Below are 25,692 nucleotides of genomic sequence, written 5' to 3'. Positions count from 1 at the left end.
AGAACGACGTGTAGAAGTCGAGCCGAGTGGCTACCCCGCTCGACCGAGCAGCGGACTCAACATTAGCTGAGCACACGGACAGTGAGCTTCCGGTCGAGCGGCAATCCCGCTCGGCCCAGTGACAAATCATGACAGAGGATTCTTGACCGAGCGACTATCCTGCTCGACCCGAACGCAGACAGTACACGGGCAGTGGACTTCTGGCCGAGCGGCTATCCCACTCGGCCCGACAGCAGACAGCACGTAGGCAATGGAGTTTCGGTCGAGCGGCTATTTCGCTTAGCCAAGCAACAAACACGACATGATATCTTTCAACATCTTTTTAGGAGCTTGTGCCGCTGACAGGCAGCATGGTTAGACAGAGGATCGTACAGCGAAAGTTTCCACTGTCACTTCAGAGATATGCTTGGCCTGTTAAGATACTATGTCAGGGATACTTTACTGACTCGTCTTTTCAGGAAACACATTGAGATGCGTGCTCGCCTTGGGAAGCATGTACGCGCTCTTCTGGAGCTATATATAAAGGGGGGTCCAAGCATCAGCGGAGGTATGCGTTACATGTGATTTCTACTGTTGCGCTACAGTTTTCTTATTGCTCCACTCTTTGCTTTGTCAGAGACTAACTTGAGCATCGAAGGGTCATCGCCGGGACCCCTTCCCTGGCTCGACACTTACGCTACTTGTTTAGGTTTGGCTTAGTTTATTTTTTATAAGCTTGAGCTTTTGAAGCTTGACTTGAGTTTAGTTCGTTTAGATGTTATCGAACTCTCAATTCAAGCTTGACTTGAACTTGATTCGAGCTTAGTTTGTTTAGATGTTATCCAACTCTCAATTTAAGCTTATTTGATTGTTTAAAATATTTACTTGTTTGATTAGTTATTGAGCTTAATAATTCAAACTTATTTATTTATTTTAATTTTTTGTTTAGTTAGAATATTGATAAGAGTTTTATTAATGAGCATGGTTCATGAATATTATTCATTTGTTCATGAACGTTGTTCACGAATATTAACGAACTGAACATATATGTGTTCGAACTTATTTGTTTAGTTTAACAAACTGTTCAAGCTTGTTTATTTAATTGATCTTGTGTATATTGAACGAACATAAATAAGCTTTTACCAAGCCGAACACCAAACTTGTTCATGAACTTATGAATATAGCATTAACATGATATGACATAGCGTGTGTTGATATATTTCATTTTCAATTTACAATAATGTATGACTAATAAAAAAAAGGTCCAGTGCACGAACCTCCCATCATACGGGGTCCCAAGGAAGAATCATTGTACGCAGTCTTACCTTACTTTTTTACAAAAGACTATTTCTCAGATTCAAATCTATGACCTTTTAATGATAAAGTAACAAATTTACTATTGGGTCAAGGTTCTCCTTTGGATGTATGACTAATAGAAGATCCAAATTAAAATGATTATAGCGTGAATTATTTCGAAGAATATGTATTGTATGTCATAATTAACAATGAAATGATAAATGACACGGATACGCGTTTGAGTTGGCAAGATCGACTCAATCAACATCAAATTGAAGAATAATTAGGATGTTAGAGAGTCAAAGCAATGCTATATGAATATGATAAAGAGATTGCACAAAGACGTGTTCAGGCTAATTTGACCATCAACTTCAATTGCACTATTCGATTTGTTTTTTTTCTCGTAGCTTTATGTAGTTTCTTTTAGCTTGCAATAGAGGAACTCATGGAATTAATGATGCAAGAGAGGAGAGAACGACACAACAATTACTCTTAAGGCATACTCAACAAACACTAATACAAATTGTGTTTGTTTTGGATTCTTCAATGACAATGAAGATGGAGAAAAAAATATTTGAACAAGAAAAAAAAATGTTGGAAGCAATGAGGTGTGATGAGGAAATTGGATTAAAAGTTGGACAATATAATTATTTTTCATTTCTTTATTTTTGTTTCTCTCCCTTCGATCTTTTGTTGCCTTCCATGGTTGAAATTTGCTACTGTTTCAACTCCGCTAACTTGTTTCTTCATCTTCTTGTGCTTCTCTTTTTTTTTCTTTTTCTTTTTTATTTTACTTTCCTTTCCATTACCTCACTCTTGGTGTATGAGGAAGGGGACTAATTAATTGCCTCCTGTTCTCAAGCTATTTGTCCACATGATTGAAGTCCATTAATTTATTCTTATGTGGCAAAAGGTGACTTGTTCACCTCAAACGTTCTTTATCATCGTCCCCACAACGAGATAAAAGGAGTAAGTCACACATACATATACACACGTGTGAGTGTCTCATTAGTCAGTTTTGTTGACCAATACAATTTATGATATTGTCCACTTTGAGTTTATATCCTCATAATTTATTTTTAGGTTTTATCTAAGAGATCTCGTACCAATGAAGATATCTTCTATCTCATAAACTCATGATATTTTTCATATATATATTTCTAATGTGAGACTTTAATTGTATTTCAATAATTCTCCTCTCAAACTAAGGACCATTATACTCCAATCGAGGTCATTCCTTTCCACTGTGTTTGGGTGCATGCTTTACGTGAAATACCTAGAGCACCACCTTCATCAAGAGCTTATCATAAAGTTTTTTTTTTTGTTGAGAGCCGCTACCATTATTCTCATGATTCGAACCTCCCCCATCTCCTTTGTTAAGGTTCTCCACATGACTATCTTGACTAAGACTTTGATACAATCTGTTGACCAATAGAATTTACATATTTCTATAATGATAATGATATGATATTATTTACTTTTAATATAAACTCTCATAAATTTAATTTTAGATTTTATCTAAAATGTCTCATAATATTTTTCATCTTATAACCTCCTGATTTTCTCTATGTATTTCCAAAGTGGTCATGTCATCCAGCTCCTTTTCGAGTTAGACTTTGCCATATCTCGTACTCCAAGGGAAACAACTTCCCCAAAGGATTTTATTTTTCCTAATTTAGTTTGCCATAGTTGACACTTCTTTCACTTTCTAATTTGTATACCTTGTTTCGATTCATCTCTTGTAAGATAAAAACGATAAATCAATTATTTTCAACGGTTTTCGACGATGAGATATCTCTACATCACACAAGATAATTGAATACACATTCAAATGAAGTCCTTATACAAAAAGCCTTTAAAAGGTATATAAAAACATGTAAGGAGCATCAAAATATATCTTTTCTTTCTAGTCGTGTATGATAGAACTATTATTATTATTATTATTATTATTGTTGTTGTTGTTGTTGTTGTTGTTGTTATTGTCGTTGTTGGAGTTATAAAGTTGTAAATAAAGTCCTACATTGAAAACATATGAGAAAGAATATAAGTTTATAAGGTAAAGATACTTCTATTAGTATGAGGCTTTTTAAGTAAATTTCAAAAATAAAATCATGAGCGCTTAGGCCCAAAGTTAATAATATTATATCATTGTGCGGATATCTAAATTCGGAAGTGAGGACTCTCGTGTTTGGATCAAGAGGACCATACACCAAACGGATAGACTTTTCGCTTAAGGGGCTCTCGTGTTTGGATTAAGAGGACCATACACCAAACGGAAAGGCTTTCCACTTGAGGGCCCCACATTAAAAATATATAGGAAAGATCGTGAGTTTATAAGGGAAAGATACACTACAAGAAAGCAGTAAAATAGAGACGAAATATTAGCGACAAAATAGTCATTTGTAGCAAAAATAGACTATTAGCGACGGAACACAATTTCGTCGCAAATAATAATATTAAAAAATTATTTTTTTTTGCAAGGTCATTATATTTGCGACGAATTTAGCATGCTCGCGGCTAAAATTTTAGTATTAACGACGAATTATGTTAAAATTATGTTAATCGTCGTTAATATGTAATTATGTGGATTCGTTAATAAATAAGGATTAGCGATGAATCAGAAATTTCACCGCTAATCCTTTCTATTGGCGATGAAATTATATAATTTCAACACTAATATGTATTATTAGCGGCAAAATCGTAAATCGTAATTTCGTCGCTAATTCCTGCCCTTATTCCCTCCCCCCCACGAATCGGCATTTCCCCAAATCCGCCATGATCTCTTCTTCTCCTCCGCATCGCGATCCTCTTCTTCTACTCCGCGCGCTCTCTTCTCCTCCGTGCTCTCTTCTTCTCCGTCCGCTCGCTGTTTCTTCTCCATGTGTGCTCTCTTCTTCTCCTCCGACGCTACCGCGATAAGGTTTTAGGGTTTGAGTGCGCGATCTCTTCTTCTCCTCCGACGCCGCCATGAATCTTCTTTGTTTGACAAATCCTCCTTCTTTCCTGCTCCGACTCTGGTGACTTCTGCTCCAACCCAGCTCAGGTTTTCCTCCTCTGCTTCTTTCCCGCTTTGAGAAAAGGTACTGCCAAAATATCAATTTTTTCTCTCCATTTGATTGCACTTATATGATCTTGTTAGAAGTGTGCTTGTCTTGTTATTCATTTTACCGAAATTATCTTGCTCTTAAATTTTGAATCAAAGATAATGAATATCTCTTAAGTACTTATAGTAAATGCATAAGAGTACATATCAAGCATCAAAATAACTTCAACATGCTATAAGAGTACATATCAAGCATTTTATAAAATTCCATTTTTGCTATAGGTGCATGCTGCAATGTGCAAGGATCAGAAATTCTCTTCATTTTTATTGTTTGTGTTATTAATGATAACTTCAACATGATCTCTCATACTCTCCCTCAAAACTCTCCACCAAAGTAAACTGAGTCTCAATCTCTAAAGTATCTATCATAAATTCATGTTTCGAGTTGAGATATGTATTTATTTTGAAGAACAAGAGATATGTACTTATTTTGCCTCGATGGATTATGTTTAACCAAATTACTCTTGAACTTCTCCTTAAAGCTATGTAGTTGATAATTTTTTAGTTATTTTGATGTCATTAATTAATTTAAGTTATTTAATGTAAGTTGCTTATTAATTTCATTGAAACTTATCATCAAACTTATTTATTAGAGTTATTTATTAAATAATATGATTTTTTTATATGTTTAACCAGGTTTTATAAATATGGATAAAATTTGGATAATGCTTGATAATCATATTAGCCCTGAATATATAAATGGGTTAAATCAGTTTTTAAAGGTGGTAGAGAATTATATGATAAATTTAAATTTATCTAATATTCGTTGTCCATGTCGAAGTTGTGGTAATTTATTTAAATATGAGTTGGATTATGTTCGAGGACATCTATAGGTGGGGATTTGATAAATTATACAAAGTCTGGAATTTTCATGGTGAAGCTTCTATATCATCTGTTAATATAAATATTGTTAATGAAGAGGGACTTGATTGTGATTTTGAAGAAGATGATTTTCAAGACATGTTTACTGATTTAAGAAATGCAGAAAATATCAATACCATTGAGTCTCAATTAGATGATATTCATGAAAACATGAATCCGGAAGATATTAGAGGAAGTTATAGCTCAATGTTTGAAGAAGCACAAAAAGAGTTGTATCACACTTGTACTAAGTTTTCTGTATTCAGTTTTTTAGTTAAGTTAATGCATGTGAAGGTGTTAAATGGCTGGAGCAATAAATCTTTTGATATGTTATTTCAGTTATTACAAGAGGCATTTCCCAAACCGAATGTGATTTCAAACTCTCATTATGAAGCAAAGAAAATGTTAAAAGAGTTAGAATTGACATATGAGAGATACATGCATGTAAGAATGATTGTATATTATTTTGGAGTGAGCTCATAGAATAAGGATACATGTCCGGTGTGCAAGCAGCCTAGATACAAGTATGATGGGATGAATAAGAAAAAGAATGCTCAGAAAATTCTTCGATATTTTTCTTTGAAGCCCAGATTTAAGCGGTTGTTTATTGCGAAACATACAATAAAAGATATGAGATGACATAAAGAAAAACATGTTGAAATAGATGGTGTATTAAGGCATCCAGCAGATAGTGAATCATGGAAAAACTTGAATCAACTCAAGAGGAGTTAGCAAACACCAAGGTTCAATTAGCAAGCACCCAAGATGAGTTAGCATCAATGAAATCAAGACAAGATATGTTTAAACAAATTCTTAACCGATTGGCAAGCATTAGATTCCTTGATCCATGATTCATCTTCGGTTCCACCTTCTCGTCCTCATTCTTAGACTTTGATGTTGTGGATTTTTGGATATGAACATGATGTTGCGAAGTTTATTTCTTGTAGACTATGATGTTGTGGATTTCTGGATGTGAACTTGTTACTTGTTTGTACTTTATTTGGATTGTTACTTGTGTACTTAATTTGTTGTGTTACTTAATGTTAGACATTGATGTTGAGTACTTGCATCTCTTGTTTGTAAATGTTACTAGATTTGTGAACTTATACTTTGATGAAGTATGAGTTGTTTGTGAGTTTATTTGTGAATTTGTTGTTAGATTTAGTATTTGTATAAGTTTGTGAATATTGTTGTTAGAGTTACGATTATTGTGAATATTGTTGTTAGAGTTGTGATGATTGTATGAGTTTGTAAATGTGTATAATTTTTAAAAAATATTTTTTTTAAAAAAAATGAAGGTTAGCGACGAATTTTTTGAAATTTGTCGCTAAAATTATTATTAGCGATGAAATATTATTCAAAATCGTCGTTAACAATTCGAACATATCGAACCTTATCGTAAACGTTTGCGGCGAAATGAAATGGGTTTAGCGACGAATCAGATTGTTAGCAACGAAATTAGATAAATCGTTGCTAACTTGTTAGCGCCAAAAAGGTTCAAATTCGTCGCTAGCAACTTAAACCATATGCAGGCGTTTGCGACGAAATGAAATGTGTTAGCGACGCATTACGATGACATTAGCGACGAACTAAGGGAATTCGTAGCTAACTTGTTTGCGACGAAATATTTGGATTCGTCGCAAACAAATTTCTTAGCGGCGAGTAATTTTCATTCGTCGTGAAAAGATTAGCGTCGATTAAAATTCTTTCGCGACGATTTAATCATGTCGTTAATTTATTGGTGACGAAACATAAATAATCGTCGCTAATAATTGTTTACGACAAGCTTATAACGACGATCCTAGCGACGAAAAGTTATCATCGTAAATATTGGTTAACGACGAACATTAATATGTTAGCGACGAAATATTTCGTCGCTAAATATCAGTTTTCTTATAGTGATATCTCCATTGATATAAGGTCTTTTGGTAAAATCAAAAAATAAAACTCAAAGTGGACAATGTCATATAATTGTGAAAATAACTAAATTGTTTTGGTTCTAATTATTATTATTATTATTATTATTATTATTATTGGAAGATTATTAGTGCAATCTCCGGATCAAAGTTGACTGATTTGACTAAGTACAAGCGGAATCGATCTTAAATTTTGATGTTTGGATAATATATTGTGGACAACATATTTGAATAATATATTATGGGTAATATATATTATGGGGCATATGTGAAAGAAGTCAAAGTAGATAACGAAAGATTAGAGCATAAAAATTATATGAGGTACGAAAAATAAAAATAATACAAAATTAAATGTTGACAAAGATTTGCTGTTTATAATTAATCCATGAGTGGTGGAATAACAATTTGATAGTTAAAAAAAATGTAAAATATATCTATATTATATGCATAATTAGATTGCTTTAGTGGATTCTCCAATAATTTTGGAATAAAGTACTAATGTTTAAAAAGGGCTAAAAATTATAGAGATGTGCACTAGCAATTTTGTGAAAATAGAATGATGTATTTTTATTGATTGAATGAATAATTAAATGTCTAAAAATATTCTTGTAGACTTGAATGCATTGATATTAATTTGAGTCACACGAGGATTTTTAATCAAATTTAGGTAGGAAATTAGAATTAAATATATAAGGGAAAAGAATATAAAATTCAATGCACCTTGTTAAGCTAACTCAATCATCTAAACAAAATAATATCGTCTTAAAAGAGAAAAGGTTCAACCTTGCATCCACCTTGCTATACCTACTTAAAAGAGAAAATGTTAGTCACTATTCTAAAATTTAATAACCGTCCATGATTTACTTCCTCCGTGTTGACCCTAGGACGAGTTGACGGGGGTGCTGAAGACGAACGTATTCACCTATTATCCCCTTGAAAGAATTATCAATATCTCAAAGTGATGACTCAACAGAGCATATTCACTAAATCCTAAAAGCCATATCAACTAATTAACTACTAGTTATGATCGATTCAAAACGCCATAGCAACCATCTCCCGGGACCAAGTTGCTTACCATACAACTAGCTCACCGACCAACCCAATATAGTGGGATCAAGACCAACAATTCCATTAACACTCAATCTTCAAATGCTCTAGAAAGCAATAGATCCACTAGAACCACAACAATGGTCAAAAAGAAGGAATGAGACATTCATGATAGCCAAAAAGGTAAAAAAAATCTGAAGAACATATTGATAAAAAAAGAATGAAATTAATAATAATAAAAAACAATAACTGTTCTACCAACCAAACGCATCATAACACAATTATTAAAAGCATGATCTTTGCCAAAAGAAAGCTTCAGCCCTATCTGCAACAACAACTGCATCTACACAAGAAATTTGACAAGCATAAAGAAATATTAATTTAGTTTTTCTCACAAGAAAAGAGACCGTCGTCCAACCAAGCACCGAAAGAACTAATTAAGAATAGATTTCCCTATCATAATGAGAAGAAAAAAAAATGTTTTTTTTCCCATTTTTAAAATAATGTATATAGAGATTTGGTGTGATAATTAATAGACTATTGTGATATGATTAATACTTGTTAATAATAAATAGTTCATGATGCTATAATTGCTTGATGATAATCGACCATAATAATAGTTAATCCCAACAATATGATTATATTAGGCTTAAGAAAGCTAGGTTTGTGCAAATGATGATGACCGCAATTAAAGTCACAATGTGTTGACCAAGTACTCTAAATCAAATTCAACCTTACAAAAATGTTATTTACTAAATTCTTGGCCAACTATTTTATGAAGGGTCTAATGAAATTGTACATGGGCTTTCTATCAAGATCCACAATTAATCAAGAGAATATGGGCCCAAACCAAGTCTTTAGGTGTGCTCATACATCATGGACTAAACCTTGATTTAGATATGCTTGCCCTCACGGGTGTAGCCGAGTCGGTACTCGAGGGGTTTCATGCACAAAAGTAAATTGAATATATAGTTTCAAATACAAATTTATTAACTTTTAAAATTTTAAATTTCAAATTGTTTCAAAATAATTAGTCTAGCTATAATATTAACCCCATAATTAACTATCATAGAGAGTCAACTTGTTTGCAACTCATCAAACCAATAGTATATATAAAGTACTAAAATGGTGAATGGTGATAATGTTGTTAGTAACATTTCGAATGGAAGGTGATAACTAATAGTGACAATTAATGTAGCTAGCAAATCAACACCATGAAGAAGAAGGTGTTTACTAAATTGCACTAATCTACTAGACGATTAACTAAGGACTACTGATAACATGATGAAGGCAAGCTAGGCATTGATCCCATCTCAAGCTCTTTATTCAAAGCTCCACTGGCTAGCAGTGTTAAATTGAAATCTAAAAAACCCTTGATTGAATATTCACTTCTTCCATATATTTTTATATATAAAAAAATAAAGAATTCAATTGTACATACATGCATACAAGTTAATTAATATGTACAGACATATCTACCTTTGTACATATTTTGTCACTCTATCTTAATCCATTCACCAAAGAGCTTCAACCTCTTCTTGTTCTCCATCTTGGGCGACATCATCGACAACACCACCTCTCCATCCTCATACTTGGCCTTCATTTTCCTCTTCAATTCACCCTCCTCTCCTTGATGCCTCACCCTCCTCTTAAAGTTGAGCCCTAACCCTATTTCTACTCCCTCACTCGTGCTCCAACTAGAGTCCTGATGATCTTCTCTACATTTCCGGTCGTCGTCTTTGCTCTCCTTGTTCTCGACATGCTTGATTATGTCTATCAAGCAGTATGGCTGTCGGAGCCCATTCCTCTCGTTGCACTGGTAGAAAGCCACTGTGTCCTTGGCACACAGCCGCTTTTCCTTCACAAACCGATTCCACCCCTTAGTAAACACGTAGCTTTGGCTGCTCTTCCAGTAGCAGTACCGAAATGCCCACCAGTGCCCCTCCTTGTCCACAAACTTCATCAGCAGTTCGTCTTGTGCTGAGCCCTCAACGTGAGAGAAGTGTTGCGTAGCATACTTCTTAGGGATCACCAACCTGAGTCGATACGATATAATCATAAGATAAGACCGCGTAAAATAGATCAATTACCCTTTTCGTAGCTAAGATTGCATGGATTAATCTCTAGCTACCTGTTTAACTTGCCGACATCGCTGGGCGTTAGCTCCTTGGTGAACATCTCCACCGCCACCACGTCGTCCCTGAGGCCGCCGGGCGCCAGCTTGGTCGCCGGCGCGAGGGCAACCCTGTTTTCGTAGGTGGCCGCCGCCGCGGCGCTCTTCGACAAGAAGGCGTTGGGCCAGATGCAATCGCGGCCGTGGGCGTCGTAGACCTGCGCGTCGTCCCAGCGGTCGTCGTAGAGCCGCAGCATGACGCCCTTGTGGCGGTCCTGGCCGTCGACGGCGGGCTCGTTCGAGGCGGCCGTGTCGCCAGCGGCGGGGGACGAAGGCCGCGGGCCCTGACCGCAGCGGCAGCCTCCGCCGCCCCACATTACGCTGTTGGAGCCGGAGCCTTCCCGCGGCTCCGAACTCATGATCACGGAAATCGCAGCCAGCCGCCTGCTAGCTAGGAAAATTTTCTGCGTATCCAGACGAAAGAAAAAGACAAGAAAAAAAAAACAGAAATCCGAGTGAAAAAACGATCTCGAATCCAGAGGAAGTAAGATCCGATGAAGAGGATCTAGAGATGGAAGAAAGATTGAAGGGAATCGGGAATTAAAGAGGTGGATATAAAGCAAGAGATACTCGAGAGGAGGAGGTGCATGGGAAAGTTAGTTTGCAGGACTAATTTGGGAATGACCTGGCTGGATTTAGGCGATGAACAGCAGCACTAGATTGTGATGAGCTGGCTCAGACAGCAACAGGACAAAAATGAAAAGAGAGAATGGAAGATGATTGTCTCATTTGAGGGCCGTGATGAATTTGAGGAAGCTCGACTGTCAATCAACTACAGCGAAAGTGAGGAGGGTACGGATTCCGTGGGTTGCCATTTTTGGATAGTAAAAAGATAGCAAACTTTTTATTCCATTTTTCCCACAAATTTTTAATCAGCCAATTTATTAATATTGTTTAAGCCCCGTGCCTTTCTCAAATAAGCTAAATATTCTAGACGACTTACTTAAAAGTTATGAAAATTTTAAATGACGTATCTAATTTTCAGATTTCAACGCACTTATTTCCTATTTCCCTCTTTCCGTTATTACAATGGTGTTACATTTAAAAAAACAACATCATTGTTGATGTTGATTTTCCAAAATCAATTACATAAGTTTAAAATCAACACTATTGGGATCTTATTTTTGAAAACCAACACTATAATGTCATCGTTCTTTGAAATCCAGCACAATGGCAAGAGGGGTATATATGGAAAACAAATATTACACTATTTAAGAAATCTAAGGTGACGTTTGGTTTAGAGGTTTGGGAATAAGTGAATAGATTCATTCTCAAACTTTATGTTTGGTTGACGAGAATGAAATCAAGATTTGAGAATGAAATCCAAAAATTAATATGGATGAAATCTACTCTCTCCCTTGGATTTTGATGGAATAGGAATTAGAATTAAGTTTTAGGCGAAAATACCCTTAGTATATTTGATCAATTTTTCTTTCATTTCAATCTCTCTCTTTATTCTCTCTCATCATACTTTCTCTCTCCTTATCACATATTATCTACTATTTCTTTTTCTGTATTCTCTCTCGTCACAGACACTTTTTCATCATTTTCTTTCTATTCATTCTCTCCTTTTTTATCATACTTTCCCTCTCATCATACTTTCCCTCTCCTCAATCTCTCTTACCATACTCTCTCTCCGCATTTCTCTCATCACACTTTCTCTCTCTTCATTCTCTTCCATTACACACTCTCTCTCCTCATTTTCTCTCATCACACTTTCCCTCTCTTCATTTTTTCCCATCACATTTTCTCATCATACTTTCTTTTCTTCAATCTCCCATTTTCTTTCATCACAATTTCTCTCTTTTTATTTTTTCCCATCACAGTACACTTTCTCTCTCATCATACTTTTTCTCTTCTCAATCTCTCCTATACGCTCTCTTTCATCATTTTCTCTCATCGCATTTTTACTATCTTCATTTTTTCTCATCATACTATCTCTCTCATCATTCTCTCTCATTATATGTTTCTCTCACATTTAATTTTCTTTTCTATCCAATTTTTATCTCTTATTTTCTCTAAGTTTAAAAAAGAAAATTTAGGTTTATTCCGATTAAAAATATTCAACTAACCAAATATTTTTTTTAAGAATGATACTCAAGCTCATACCTATTCCTATTCCATAATATTATAATACTCATTCTCATTCTGATTTCTAAGAGAGAACCAAACACCACATAAAAATTAGATGTGTCTTTTAAAAATTTCACAACTTTAAATGCGTCTCAATTACAGATTTATTAATATTCAAATAATCTAAATATTCTAAGATACTTTAGTAGTGTCAATCGGGCTAATATGAGCTAGCATGGCTAGAAATAGGTCATACCAAGCCTAGTCAGGAGATCGGGTTGTGTAAGGTGGTGGGGGTACGACTCACATGGGTGGGCTCAGTTTGGAAGGTAAGTAAAACTTCATCCATTGCATGAGTTAGGTCTCTCTACAGTTGTTAGTTGTGTTGATTTGGGTTTTATGTATTAATAAAATGAGAATTATTTAATAAATTTCTTTTTATTTGTTTTTAAATGATATTATTTTGATTTATAATTTTGTTCATAGGAGCAGTTAATTTATTAAAATAAGTTAAAAGATTAATTATTTAATAAATTCCTTTCTAATGTGTTTTCAAATGATATTTATTTTAATTTATAATTTATAAAAAAATTTGAAAATTTTTAATCTCAAATTTTATTTTAGCGACGCTTAATGTATCTACGTCGTCAAATGACCACAATTTGAGGTAGGAAAAATTTTCACTACTATTAGTGACGTTAAGTGCAGAATGCGTCGTCATAGTGTTACATTTGGCGACGTATTTTCTATGTTATGTCGCAAAATGATCCAGGGAAAATTTGCGTTACCTTTTAACGACATGGAGTGAAATGTGTGTCGCCAAAGATCTTCATTTGACGACTCGTATTGTTTAACGCATCGCTAAATGATACAAAATAAATGTGGGAAAATTCCCTCCTAATGTTTTATCTTTTAGTGACGTGAAATATTCCAAGCATCGCCAAAAGTTCATATTTTGCGACGTTGACCGTGCTATGCATCGTTAAAAGTCAGAATTCTTATAGGGTGTATATAAGAATATTATAGTAATGTTTTATATAGGTAATATGCTAACAAGAGAATAATTGCAAAATAATGCCTTAAAAGATTAAGGCATCAGAATTAGTGTCTCACTAAATGGGTCCAAATGATAGAACAAGAATAAGTCACATGTCTCACGTAAGTATAATGATAGAAGTATGCTCATTTCGACACCACTAGTTGTTTTTATATAATCTCTTTTTGTATAAAACATCAATTACATTAGAACATCATATCTTAGGACAATATCCATATCCTTTAAATTCCAAAACAAAAATATAAATTTACTGTGTTTACCTATTTAGTGCCTCAGCTTACACTCTCATATTGGAGCAAAATCTCACAAGGTAGAAAAGAAGAGAAGAAGAAGATTTACTACCATAAGTTTTGCAAATTCCATATCTTCTTCCGTCAGACTCGCGAGCTACTCGTCGAAATTCAGAACTAGAGTTCCACTATTCCTGATATTGTTGTATCTGGTTCAACCTACTGAACCATATCGAATGTAGAATCATGTGAAAGATGTCATACTTGAGTGGCTTGGCATGCCACAGGAAGTGCTTCTTCAGCCTCCTCACACAATTGTGCATTCTGATGTATTTTCTCTGAGATATCCCTAACAATATGTTCTTCAAGTTTGGTATATCCTTCTCGGCGACTACTACAGAAAACGAACTCCAATCCAACACTTCCTCAAAAGGGAGAACAAAATTGTCGGCTATGATCACTGGAACACACTCAGCATGTATGGCCTCTACAATCCTTGGGCTGTTGACTTCAAAACCCATGGGACAGATGCAGAACTTGCTGGCTCTCATATGCTCGACATAGGACATTGTCCTTGAGACTCTATTCGGGAGTCGTCTATAGATTTTCATGTCTTCATCTTTGTCATTCCCCCAGTGCTTGTTGAGGATTGGCCTGACCCTTCCGTGCATATTACCAGCGTAGAAGGCAAGAATAGAACGCTGAGAAATGGGCCTCCCGTCACCGACGTACTTAAGAGGCCTCTTTGGCACTTTGATAGTGGTTTCGGGGAGTGACACATCTTTTCCGCGAATAAATATACCTTCCGAAGCATCAGCATTGCACAGGGCTTTGATGGTGTTCTTACAAAGTTCTTCATGTAGAATCGTCGTGTAAGGTCCCTGTAGGATCTTACTTGTTATTACAGGAACTTGTATATATACTGAACTGTAAGATGCCTGAACAGTTATGTAGATTTACCCAGTCATGGCAAGCAACCAAAAAATGATCCCTTCCTCTAGTTCGATTCCAAAAGGGATACTTTGCGGCAATGTCGTTCACATAGTCTCTTAGAAACAACGATAAGGGCCTCATGTTGTGTGAGTTAGGCACATAAAGGGCAAGCTTTAGCTTCCTTATACTGTATGGTAGATAGAACAAATGAGCTTTGCTTGGATCCTTAGTCACAAATCCCCTGTTCTCCTCCAACAATTTCATAAACCATCCTTCAGAAGCATAAATACCTTGAAGTTCTGGTGTGTGGAAAATGGGTCTTCGACCATCTTCATAGATATAAACTTTAAGTATTCTCTCCATCAGTTCATAGCTCCTGAAAATTATAGCTATTTTTCAGATGCACAAGCCTTCTTTTTCTAAGGTTTTATAGATAGAACTATTGATTAGATAAACTTTGATTTGCATTCTTTAGTTCATGATTTCTGGAAGCAATGAAATTCAAGTCATCTAAAACATTGTGAATTCGAAGGCTTCACAGAGAAGAAAACAAAAGTCCGTGCCCTAAATAATTAGGGCATCAATTCATGTTGGGAAAGAACACAGAATTGGGTAATTTCATCGTCTCTGACCTCTTGAAGATCGATACGTTGCGGAACAGAAGGGAATACAGTTCTGGATCATCGGAAACTGCAGGGGCGTCGTCTAATTCCTTCCTGACACGCCTGAGTGCCTCCTCCGGCGCCATTCTCCAATAAGCCACCTACACGAACTCAATAACAATGCCGACCCAATCTTCATTGGGATCGAAAGATAAACCAGATTTCTCAATTTATGTTCTACCTCATGGCCGCGCAAAGGTCGGTGCTTTGCATCGGCACGGTTAGGGATCAACCCTGCGGAAGCCGAATCCAAAGGGCTTGGAGGTGTTGGGGATGGCGGCCCAGGAGGAGGAGTGGAGGAATGAGTTGTAGGTTGGATTTGTTGGAGGCGGACGAGAACGGAAGGAGGCGGTGGGAGAAGAGGCTCAGAGGAGGAGAAGACGGCGAGGAGGGCGGTGGCAGAGGCTGCGAGGAGGGCGAAGGTGGCGACACGGCGGCGGCTGCAGAAAGCAATCGCTCGGCCATGGCGGTGGCGTCTGGCGGCGAGTGACCTTGAATCCGCGGCCGCCGCCATGGACGAGGGCCTCATGGTGAGGAGGATGGACGGAGAAGAGGAAATGGAGAGAGAAGCGGAGGCGGAAGGCAACCAATTAAAGGTTGCCCCTTTCGTTAGTGCGGACGTTAGTGCGGACAAGAGTGCTACTCCGCTGTCACCTACAAGACAGGCAACTGGGAATTAGCGGAGCGACCCGGGCGCAAAGAAAATGGATTGGTCGATTCTGTGTTGTCTGTCCCAGATAGTGTTTCGTGTCTCCTCGTCGGTTGTCGAATTGCTGGAGGCGATTTTGGTATTTTTTTTATTAATAATGTGTTCAAATTTAATCCTATTAATTTTAGAGATAAACTATTTTTTTATATATAATTCTCCTATAAATTCGAAGCACAGACTAAAAATAAATATTATTTTTATTCATTGTTAATAAAATTAGAAGAAAATAGTAAAAATTAAAAGAGGATCTCAAATTAAGGAAACATAAAATGAATACCCTTAAAAAAATCAAATGGGTGCCTTATCTATAATTTTATTTTAAAATATTCTTGATCTAGTGTTGTTATAGCAACTAGTAATCAGCTTCTATGTATTGTAACAATTGACTATCAACTTCTATATGTTGCATAATTGCCGGTTAATTTCTACACAACCAATTATAATAAAATAATGTTCATTTAAATATAGCGAGAGTGTTAAAACTCTTTAATTTATTTGTTTAATGAAATAATTAGATTATCACTCTCAAATAAATAAAATTAATATAAATTAATCACACTTAACAACCAACTTCTAGCTAGTTATTAATTTTTATATGATTAATACTCATTTCAAATATAATGGATGTGGTAAAATCCTTTTAATTTGGTTTACTCATTTTAGATATAATGTAATCAGGTTATCATTATAAAATCAAAAAGCCGAGTGATTAATGTTATTATGTTAAATGTGATGTTCATTTAATTATAATTGAAAATGAGAATTCCAACCATTTTATAAATGATGGACGTAATTTTTGTTTTAAAAAAAATATATTTATTACAATGGTTGCAAAAATCAAATATTTTTAAATACAACTAATGAAAATATTAAATTATTCGTGTGAAATTAATTTTAAGGAGGGATTTTTTCAAAAAAAACAAATTCAGAGGAGAAGGAATTTTAAGAATTATTTTAATATAATAAAAATTTAGCGTGCATTTAAAAATTATCCTAATTTTTTAATCGACCCCCAAAAAGCGAGTACAGATCTCCTCGATCATTTTTTTGTGGTCCAAGAGATGTGTCATTCATATTTACGGTCGGATTATGATCGCGATCCGATCGTAAATTATTGTGATCCCTTCTTATCCGTTCCAAACAAAAATTGTAACATGATGGAAATAATAAACTCAAGAAAAGATCACAATCATTTAATACCGGATAGGGATCATGATCCGAACACAAATACCTGGACCACATCACAAAAAATGTTCGGAGATCCTGCCTCCAAAAAGCCCGAATGTTTCATCCGACGAAGCGTCCAAGAAGACATCCTCCTTCGCAGAGCGCCTCGCCGTCCGCTTCATCTGGCGCCCTCTCTCCGCCGACGGAGAAATCGCCGTAGCCCTCCTCCACCTATGCGCGTCGCCCATCATGGATGCGCAGGAGCCTCCTACCCTCCGGTGCCTGCGCATCCTCTACCAGAAACTCACCTTCGGCTTCAAGGCCGGATCCCGCGTCTGTTCTAGCTTTCTCTCCCTCTGTGGCGGTGAGGAAAGCGTTGTCCCTGAGGCGGTCCTCTCTCTCACCCAACATCAACTCCGCTAGATCGGTGTCTCCTCCCGCAAACCCTCCTACCTCCACAACCTCGCCCGAAAGTTCCATAGCGGGATCCTTTCCGATGCCGTCATCGTATCCATGGACGACAAGGGCATTTGCACCTGGTCAGTTCACATGTTCATGATCTTCTCACTCCACCGGTCTGATGTCCTTCCCGTAGGAGACCTTGATGTCCACATGGGGTGCAGATGCTTTATAGTCTCGCGGAGGTACCGCAGCTTTCGCAGACGGACCAGATTTGTGAGCACTACTGGAGACCGTATCGCTCTGTAGGGTCTTGGTACATGTGGCGCCTTGGGGAGGTGAAGGGCTCACCCACTCTGGCTTCATGTGGAACACTTGATACGGCAATTGAGGAGGAACGATGCAGCATCAGAAGCTAATTGATCCAGTTCAGATGTTTCGCAATCTTGGATGAGAACGTACGCTACCTGCTAACACTTTTGATTCCCTGCTCCTCTAAATGTAGCTTATTAGAATGGGCCGTTTATCCTTTCTTACGTTCAGTGATTGAGCTGCTGTCTGTACCGAAATTCTCAAGTTTCTTATATGGTAATTTACATTCTGCCTATGTTGTGTTTGCTCATTGACTCATCAACTTCCGCCACTTTTCTATTGGATTTCTTATAGCCTTCCATGTCTATGTTTCTTTAGAGTCTGCGCTTAGTATCAACACTTCAGCGTGGGTGGAAAATGGTGATAAAACATTATTGGTCATCTGAGACAATTGCTCGTTATCATTCATTTTCATCTACCTTCCACGTTATTATGCTAATCTGGCCATAGATCAGAAAATAGGAATTAAGAAGTGTCAGGCTGTTCTATATTTTTAACCTAGACCACAGACAACTGAATCTTAGTGATTAGAACTTATCATCATTTTGCATTGCTAATTTTTATGAATTTTGTACTTTCTTGGTGCTTTCAGTATATTTGGTTGTTTGATTTGTCTGGTTGGAAGTGTATCAACAGGGATGTCATGATGAAGATATTTTTAATGGGATAAAGAATGAATAGGTAAAATGGATAGAAGTTTCAAAATTATTTTGTATGTTGTGTGGATCTTAGTTGAGAGAGAAAAATATATATATTATTTCTAACAATACCACTATTTAACTATTTGAAAATATTTATTATTTGATGATTCCATTATCTATGTCCAACTTTTACATAAAATAAAATTTTCATAAATAAAAAATAATGTAAAAATACACAAGGTTAAGATGCCAAATTTCATAATGACTCTAGTAGTAGATGAACTGTGTCTATGACATATTGTGTCATTAATAAGGCTATATCTACAAATGCTGATGTTTCACTAGAGTTGCCAGGAGTCAGCTTTTTATTTCTTGGATCCACTTCGAGTTTTATTTACAGACAAATATTATTTTGTTTCTTTTCTAAGGTATTCTAGCCAATGTAAACGACACCAGCTGCCTGACGCTAATTATGTTATTGCAGTAACACCTCTTGACTGAATTTGACACAGTACTATCAATTCTAGCCAATAACTCGATCACTTGTAGAGATGTTTTGCAGTCATCAAATGGTTATCTGCATTACCATGCAACATTAACCTAATCCAACCCACCCTGCTATCACTCTTCAATTTAACTAGCTTATGAGGTAAAATGTCTGCTAATTAATGGTACCAGGTTCTGTTGCATGTAAAGTCGGTGGTACTCTGACTAAATTTCACGTGTCAATTATTTTGGATCCACAAATCCAAAAAGCAAAGTGAGGTTGTTAAATTGCCAAATCTTGAAGTAAGATTACAGTCAAGAAAAGAGTTCGAGCAATCACAAGAGTGAAATCACAAAAACAAGTTAGTAAAGGTTTGAATTTAGCTTCTGCAAACCCTTCTGGAATAGGAAATTTGAAGGTTAAGATTCTATCTTTTCATGGTCCACCATGGAATTTGGCGTTGGTTTTGGAGAAGAGACAATGGACTGATTATATGATTACGTGGAAATTGGAAACAGTTAGCCCAAAGTTGATTTGATTCACTAATATGTTTGGTTGTTCTTTCATTGTGTTATTTCTTTCCTAAACGAGCCTAATTCAATCTCACGAAAATGTTTCAGTGAATATTATAAGATGCATTAAATAGCACTGTGTATTTTGTTTCAGCTGTTTGGATGCTGATCATTTGCCAAGATCCAAGATGTTGATCATTTGAGAAGTTTCATCTAACTGTTGTCCATTCAACTAGTAATTTTAGTTATAGTAGTTAGTTTGATGACCTTTGCTATCTTTTTTGCTGAATATTTCTCAGAACTTTCTAATGAAATGCACAAGACTTGAGTTGGGAAACCGTTTGGCTCTTTGTCACATAGCATGCATTTAGTTGAGATGTTTTGACATATTGACATTAGGCAAAAAAATTCCATCTGGGTAACATTTTTGCACTAAAATGATCAAATCCATGGTGCTTGCATGCATTCGTCTTCCAAGGGAAGAATTGACAAGTAATCAAAAAGCTAGCAGTTTGTTTTTTTTTGTCTCGCTGACTCTAGATGATCTACCATCTAAGCTAGACTGACTTGTTGGGGCATAAGAGAGACATGTGCTGTTTCTGTTTCAAGCTATGAATTCCTTGATGAATAAACTTCTTTCGGTGGTAATGATGCTTCAAAGTGTCCATTGTTGTGGCACCATGATTTAGTTTTAATCTCAGTGTTGTGGAATAAGGAAATTCTTTATAGATTTAGGGGAGCAAATTAGTGTTAGTTTGAGTTTAATAATTTTGGATCGAAATGGTTGTATTATCAGGTCCAATGGTTGAGTTTAGTGGTCGAGCTTAGTAAGTTAATGAGTTATCATCATTGCTGAAGAGCCATTATTGCTACTGAGATGTCGGCTCCTGTCTTTTGTGCCAACGTCGAAGGGACGTTAAGTGCAACTATCGTGTTGCCTCAGGCACCAATGTTATGCATGTTTTATGAAGATAGCCAAGACTTGTCATATGTTTGTTTGAGTATATGATATTATAGTTCAACCCCGATAGCTGAGGATCCATATCATTGCAAACTATGTGCTGTTTAACTATCCAAGTGAATACTAATAATCACTTGTAAGCAATTTGGTTTGGGTCTACGTATACTGTGACCAACTATGCAACTGCTAGGCATTTATACTGTGCAACTATTAAGATATGGGAAAGGAGAACTCGGTATACATAATTTTGGATTGGAGCAAGCAAATATCTACTGACTGTTATTTTTGAGTGTTTTTCAATTGAATGTTGCCTTCTGATTAGACAGGCTTTGATGACCAGATGTCGAATGGTGCTTGAGATGCCTTCTTGTGATTATTGTCTTGGTCGTCATCCTTGTTGCACAAAGTACAGAATGAGTTTGCTGTGTCACATAATTGATGATTGGATCTGGGTTAATAAGTACATGATTGTCTTTTGGTGGATTTTTCCGCCTAGAATGTGACTTACTTTAACGGACATCTCCTGTAACAAATGAGTGAATTTTTCAAGAAATCTTGTCAATGTTTGCAGATATGGTGGACCTGTGCCGGATTAGGATTTTAGCTTTCTATGTACGCATCCTTAAACATGGACTATGGGTTACAAAGGATCTGCATGTGAACTGTTTATCTGTATCTGAAGATGACTATTGCAAATGAGGACCACTACGCAAGGTGAAATTTGAAGTTTGTCAATATACGAAGGTATGATTTATTGGTTTTCTTGGTTTTTGAGTTGGCAATGATTGTTCATGGTAAAATCTCCTTGTGTAAATGGAATTGTTATGCCATTTTCTTTTTGATATCTTGCTTATTTTGTAAGGCATGGCGCCCCGCTAGAAGCTGTACACCTTGCTTTACTGCACAGACTGACCATCGTTCACGACTATTCATAACCTACCTCAGTAGATTTTTGCCCATAGCTCTTCCATAACTCCCTGCCTTTATCATCCTGTGGTCCACCCAATCTGCCCATCCTGATTGGCTCCCTCAATTTGTCCGATTAGATTGGCCTAACACTGCCGATTAAGTCTGTCCACAACAAAAACTAACATACATGTAATTGAAAATGTGCATATTTCTTTTTCGTTTTTCTGTGATAATTGTTGATGAAGGATTTATGGTGGCTCTTTTTCCCCCACCAACCGAGATGTGGTCGTCACGCCATTCTTGACTTTTTAAGTTTTGATACATTGGATTCCATGCACACCGTCACATGGTTTCCCACTACCTTATCGCTTCTTACACCATATGCCTCTCTACCCGTGCAGTTGATTCTATTTGGGAATTTTACTGTTCTCTTCTTGTTCTTAGTCCATGATTATGATCGATTTAGTTCAACATTTTTATACCATAATCAAGTGCTAAGTAAGTTTGTAAGTTAATTCATAGACTATACAGCTTAATAAAGGTTGATGCTAAATATATATACTCTTTCATGCACGTGAATATGATGTCCATTTTATCAACTGAACTGGAGTAGCAGTTAAGTTAACAAAGAGAGTTGGCTTGAGACTATGTTAATTTTCCTGTATTCAATATCTTTCAGCTGATGATCCGATATGGATGGTGCCTGAAACTGAATAGGTGGTAAAGCAACAGGAATTTAGCATCTAAGAGACGAGTGGAATGTTGTAATCAAGACATAGCATGCGCCCTCTCGAGAAAGAGATTCCTTGCCTAACAATCCAGTCCAGATCAAAAGGAAAAGCATACCGAGCCAAGTAGAAGCAGCAGTGGTACAAAAAGAAAGATCCTCTTGGATAACACTCAAAGTGAAGCAATTAGTTCTTCGAATCATGTGCTCTAATTTAACGGAGACAGAGATCCCGCTGATGCATACAATCAATTGTGAGCTCTCTCTAGTGCAGGAATGAGTGAGATTGTCGGGTGCTAGTAAATGAATAGCATGCATGTTACAGTAAAAACATGATATGACATGACGAGACAAAGTTAGGTTGACCGTAGATGTGGAGACTGAAGCCATCACCCTTTCTAGTGCTGGAATTCTGACACCCCACCGAGGCCTGGCCCTGGGCATGGCCTTGGCGTGGGGCGTGGTGACTGAACCAGCAAGCCCAGAGGCCCCCACCCGGCTTTATATCCATCCCCCTCCTTTGCTTTTGCGCCGGTGCAAGCCAAACCCCTGTGGTCAAAGCAGGAGGTGCGGTGTGACTTTATTAGCCTGCAGCGATCCCCAGTACTACACAGTCTACACTGCAGGAGGCAGCAACGATCTTTTGTACAGAAGTTCTGAGGTGATTTAATTTCAACAATTATTATTATTTAATTCAAGTAAATATCACTTTTTTCGTATATAATTTTTTATTGGGTAAAAATAATAAAAGATGGAATTTATCATCGAATATGAATCCATATCTAAATTATATAAAAGATCAATTACCATCTAATTTATCATCTAATTTATCCTTATGTTATTATAATAAATTTCTCCACTAATTTGATATCGGTAAAAATTATCATTCATAAATTTATGGTGTTATCAATTCTAAAATATAAGATTAAAGAAAATTATGGCATTATATATTTATTTATATAAAAAATAATTAAAAATTATTAATAAATTTTAAAATTATTTTTAGTGTGAAAAAAATAATTTAATTCTATCAGCTTCATCAAAATTAGTTAGTAAAAAATTTATATTCTTAATAAAATAATAAAATAATAATTTTAAAAATGCAAAAAGGAAGGGATAAAATTTTATTTTGATGATAAATTAAAAATCATATTGACAATTTAAAAAGAATCCTTTTCACAATTAAAAAAAAGGTGAGGTTTTTAATTTGTACCATCTGTATATCAAATTGTATGTATTTTTATCGGTACTGATAAATTGATAGTACTAATAATGATGTATCTAGATGGCGAATAATTTTCAAACTTATTTTTTATTAGATAGTTGAGGTTTATGCTTTAGATCTCTTTTTCAAGGGTGGGGGTGACGAAAAGTGTGTTCATTTATTAACTACTAATAGAGCTAACAATATGTGAGAAATAAAATATTATTATTTTTTAGGTTAAAGACCTCCATCGTGCGTTAAAGACGACACTGCTAAGATATACAGAAGGGTCCTTACCCTAATTCGGTCCCAAAAGATAAGCTAAAAATCTGACCTTTTTTTTTTCCCCCTATTCTTCTTCCTTCTCCCTCCTTCTGTTTTTTATTATCTTACGGCTGAGGCTTCACCCACCACACACATGCACTACTCCTCCTCCCAAAAAACGACACCGTCGAGTGAGGAATTATTGTGGATGGCGACCTCTGAGCAGGGCTGCTTCTCAATCTCATCTACAGTGAGATAAGCTTTTATTCCGCCCTCATGGGTTTTCTCCCTTCCCAACCCTCGGATGGCTGGTGGGGAACCGAGAAAGAAGCTGACTCCGTCTTTGATTAGGGAGCTCTCCTTCTCTCCTTTTGGCTGCTGCTAAATGGAAGGCAGGCAAAGACCCCTTCTTAGCTGCAGAATTTTCGATCGCCGTCCTGTGCAGCTTCCTCTTCCTCTTCCTCCATCGACAAGGCTGCAGGTGAGTTGAGTTGAGTGAGTTCCATGGAGTTCAGGAATCAAGATGGCGACTTGCGCCTTCCTCTGGCTGCTGCTGCTGCTTCTTCTTCTTCTTCCTTGGTTTACAACCCTCCTCCCATTAGAGGCTCGGCTTTCTCAAAGCCACCGGCCCTTGCTCCTCCGTCCGCTATCTTGTCACCGAAAGGAGGAGGAGGTGGAGGTGACGGTGGATTGAGAAATGGTAGTTCTCCGGTGGTTACGGAGGACATCAGTTCTTTCTTTGGCAGACCGAAGGTAAGAGAGACAGATCAGCCGGCGCCTGGTGCCGGTTTGCCAGGTTATAAAGTGTCGGAAGGCGGCGAGATGTTCGGCGAGGAGGAGGAGGTGGCCGGGAAGTACAAGGAGTGCTTGCGGAACCACGCGGCCTCTGTCGGCGGCCACGTCGTCGATGGGTGCGGGGAGTTCATGCCCAATGGCGGCCCTTCCACCCCTGACGCCCTCAAGTGCGCCGCCTGCGGCTGCCACCGGAGCTTCCACCGCAAGGACGGCGACGGCGCCGACGTCCATCCGTATCATCTACGCCAAGCCCCGCCGCCGCTGTTGCTGCCCCCGCCTCCGCTGCGGCTGCAGAGGGCGCTCGGCGGGGTGTTCCCCGCGAGCTCGCCGACGTCGCGAGCGGTGCCGGTGTCGTCGTCAGGGTGGATGGCGAGCGCGACGACGGAGTCGTCCAGCGAGGAGAGGGTCGTCGTCGGCGGCGGCCCCGGGATGGATGCGAAGGCCATGAGGAAGCGGTTCCGCACCAAGTTCACCGCCGAGCAGAAGGAGAAGATGCTGGCCTTCGCGGACCGGATCGGGTGGCGCTTCCAGCGGCAGGACGAGTCGCTGGTCGAGCAGTTCTGCTCCGACGCCGGCATCAAGCGCCACGTCCTCAAAGTCTGGATGCACAACAACAAACACTCCATCAAAAAACAGCAGCAGCATCAGCACCAGCAGCAACCTCCTTCACCTCAAGAACAACACCAGTAGCTCAAAAAATTTACATACATATTTATATATCTCATGATTTCACGAAGAAGATGAAGATGGACTACAACAAACTAATTGTGCTGCTCAAATCGCTGCCTCTTATAGATTTGAGCTACTTCAATTTCTGCACTAATCAGTTCTAATTTCCTCAGTAGAACGGCCATTCTTACTCCATTACTGTTGCATTAGAGAGCTTCACGTGCCCTAACCTCCCTCCCCTTTCCAGATTCCGATGGCATCGGGATGGGATCACAAAAAAAGCAAAGCAAGTTTTGTCACCATCGTGGCCTTCTTTTTTCACTGTTGTGGTTGCGAGGGGAATTTTTCGGGGAGCTTTCTCTTCTCTTCTTCCTGCATCCTGTTACACTTAACAGCAATCAAACACCGAACTTGCCACAGCTAAAGAATGCTTGGAATTGAATTTAATGGTGCAATAATTATTCATTTGTGTTCTTGTCTTGTTAAATATTGGCATTGCCCTTGTGAAGGGGAAGCAGATAAGGACACACCTTCTTAAATGGGGGG

At 37.4% G+C, this 25,692-nt stretch overlaps 2 protein-coding genes and 1 pseudogene across 2 annotated transcripts; 2 read left to right on the top strand and 1 right to left on the bottom strand.

The window, feature by feature from the left end:
• Positions 1 to 13,667: 13,667 nt before the first annotated feature.
• LOC121985126 (probable glycosyltransferase At5g03795) lies at positions 13,668 to 15,916 on the bottom strand. The gene is made up of 4 exons (XM_042538410.1): positions 15,512 to 15,916; positions 15,301 to 15,431; positions 14,696 to 15,044; positions 13,668 to 14,616 (listed from the first exon to the last, which is right to left on the bottom strand). The coding sequence occupies exons 1-4, from the start codon at positions 15,857 to 15,859 to the stop codon at positions 13,924 to 13,926; spliced, it is 1,521 nt and encodes a 506-aa protein (XP_042394344.1). The 5' UTR covers positions 15,860 to 15,916; the 3' UTR covers positions 13,668 to 13,923.
• Positions 15,917 to 17,251: 1,335 nt separating this feature from the next.
• LOC121986855 lies at positions 17,252 to 22,869 on the top strand (annotated as a pseudogene).
• Positions 22,870 to 23,805: 936 nt separating this feature from the next.
• Positions 23,806 to 25,445, top strand: LOC121985125 (zinc-finger homeodomain protein 2-like). Its single transcript, XM_042538409.1, has one exon. It carries the CDS (start codon positions 24,187 to 24,189, stop codon positions 25,165 to 25,167), a length of 981 nt encoding a protein of 326 aa, XP_042394343.1. The 5' UTR covers positions 23,806 to 24,186; the 3' UTR covers positions 25,168 to 25,445.
• The last annotated feature ends 247 nt before the right edge of the window (positions 25,446 to 25,692 follow it).

The sequence above is a fragment of the Zingiber officinale genome, chromosome 5B, assembly GCF_018446385.1.
Source record: "Zingiber officinale cultivar Zhangliang chromosome 5B, Zo_v1.1, whole genome shotgun sequence".
Lineage (NCBI taxonomy): Eukaryota > Viridiplantae > Streptophyta > Magnoliopsida > Zingiberales > Zingiberaceae > Zingiber > Zingiber officinale.
Note: the sequence above shows the minus strand (reverse complement) of the source record. Positions and strands in the feature narration are given on the sequence as shown.

What these genes read in the sequence shown, in the direction of transcription:
- LOC121985126 (XM_042538410.1), bottom strand. Translation starts at nt 15,859, where the DNA reads ATGAGGCCCTCGTCCATGGCGGCGGCCGCGGATTCAAGGTCACTCGCC. An exon ending in AACGTATCGATCTTCAAGAG is followed by an intron (nt 15,045 to 15,300) that starts GTCAGAGACGAT and finishes TATAATTTTCAG; the next exon opens with GAGCTATGAACTGATGGAGA. An exon ending in TGGTTGCTTGCCATGACTGG is followed by an intron (nt 14,617 to 14,695) that starts GTAAATCTACAT and finishes AAGATCCTACAG; the next exon opens with GGACCTTACACGACGATTCT.
- LOC121985125 (XM_042538409.1), top strand. Translation starts at nt 24,187, where the DNA reads ATGGAGTTCAGGAATCAAGATGGCGACTTGCGCCTTCCTCTGGCTGCT.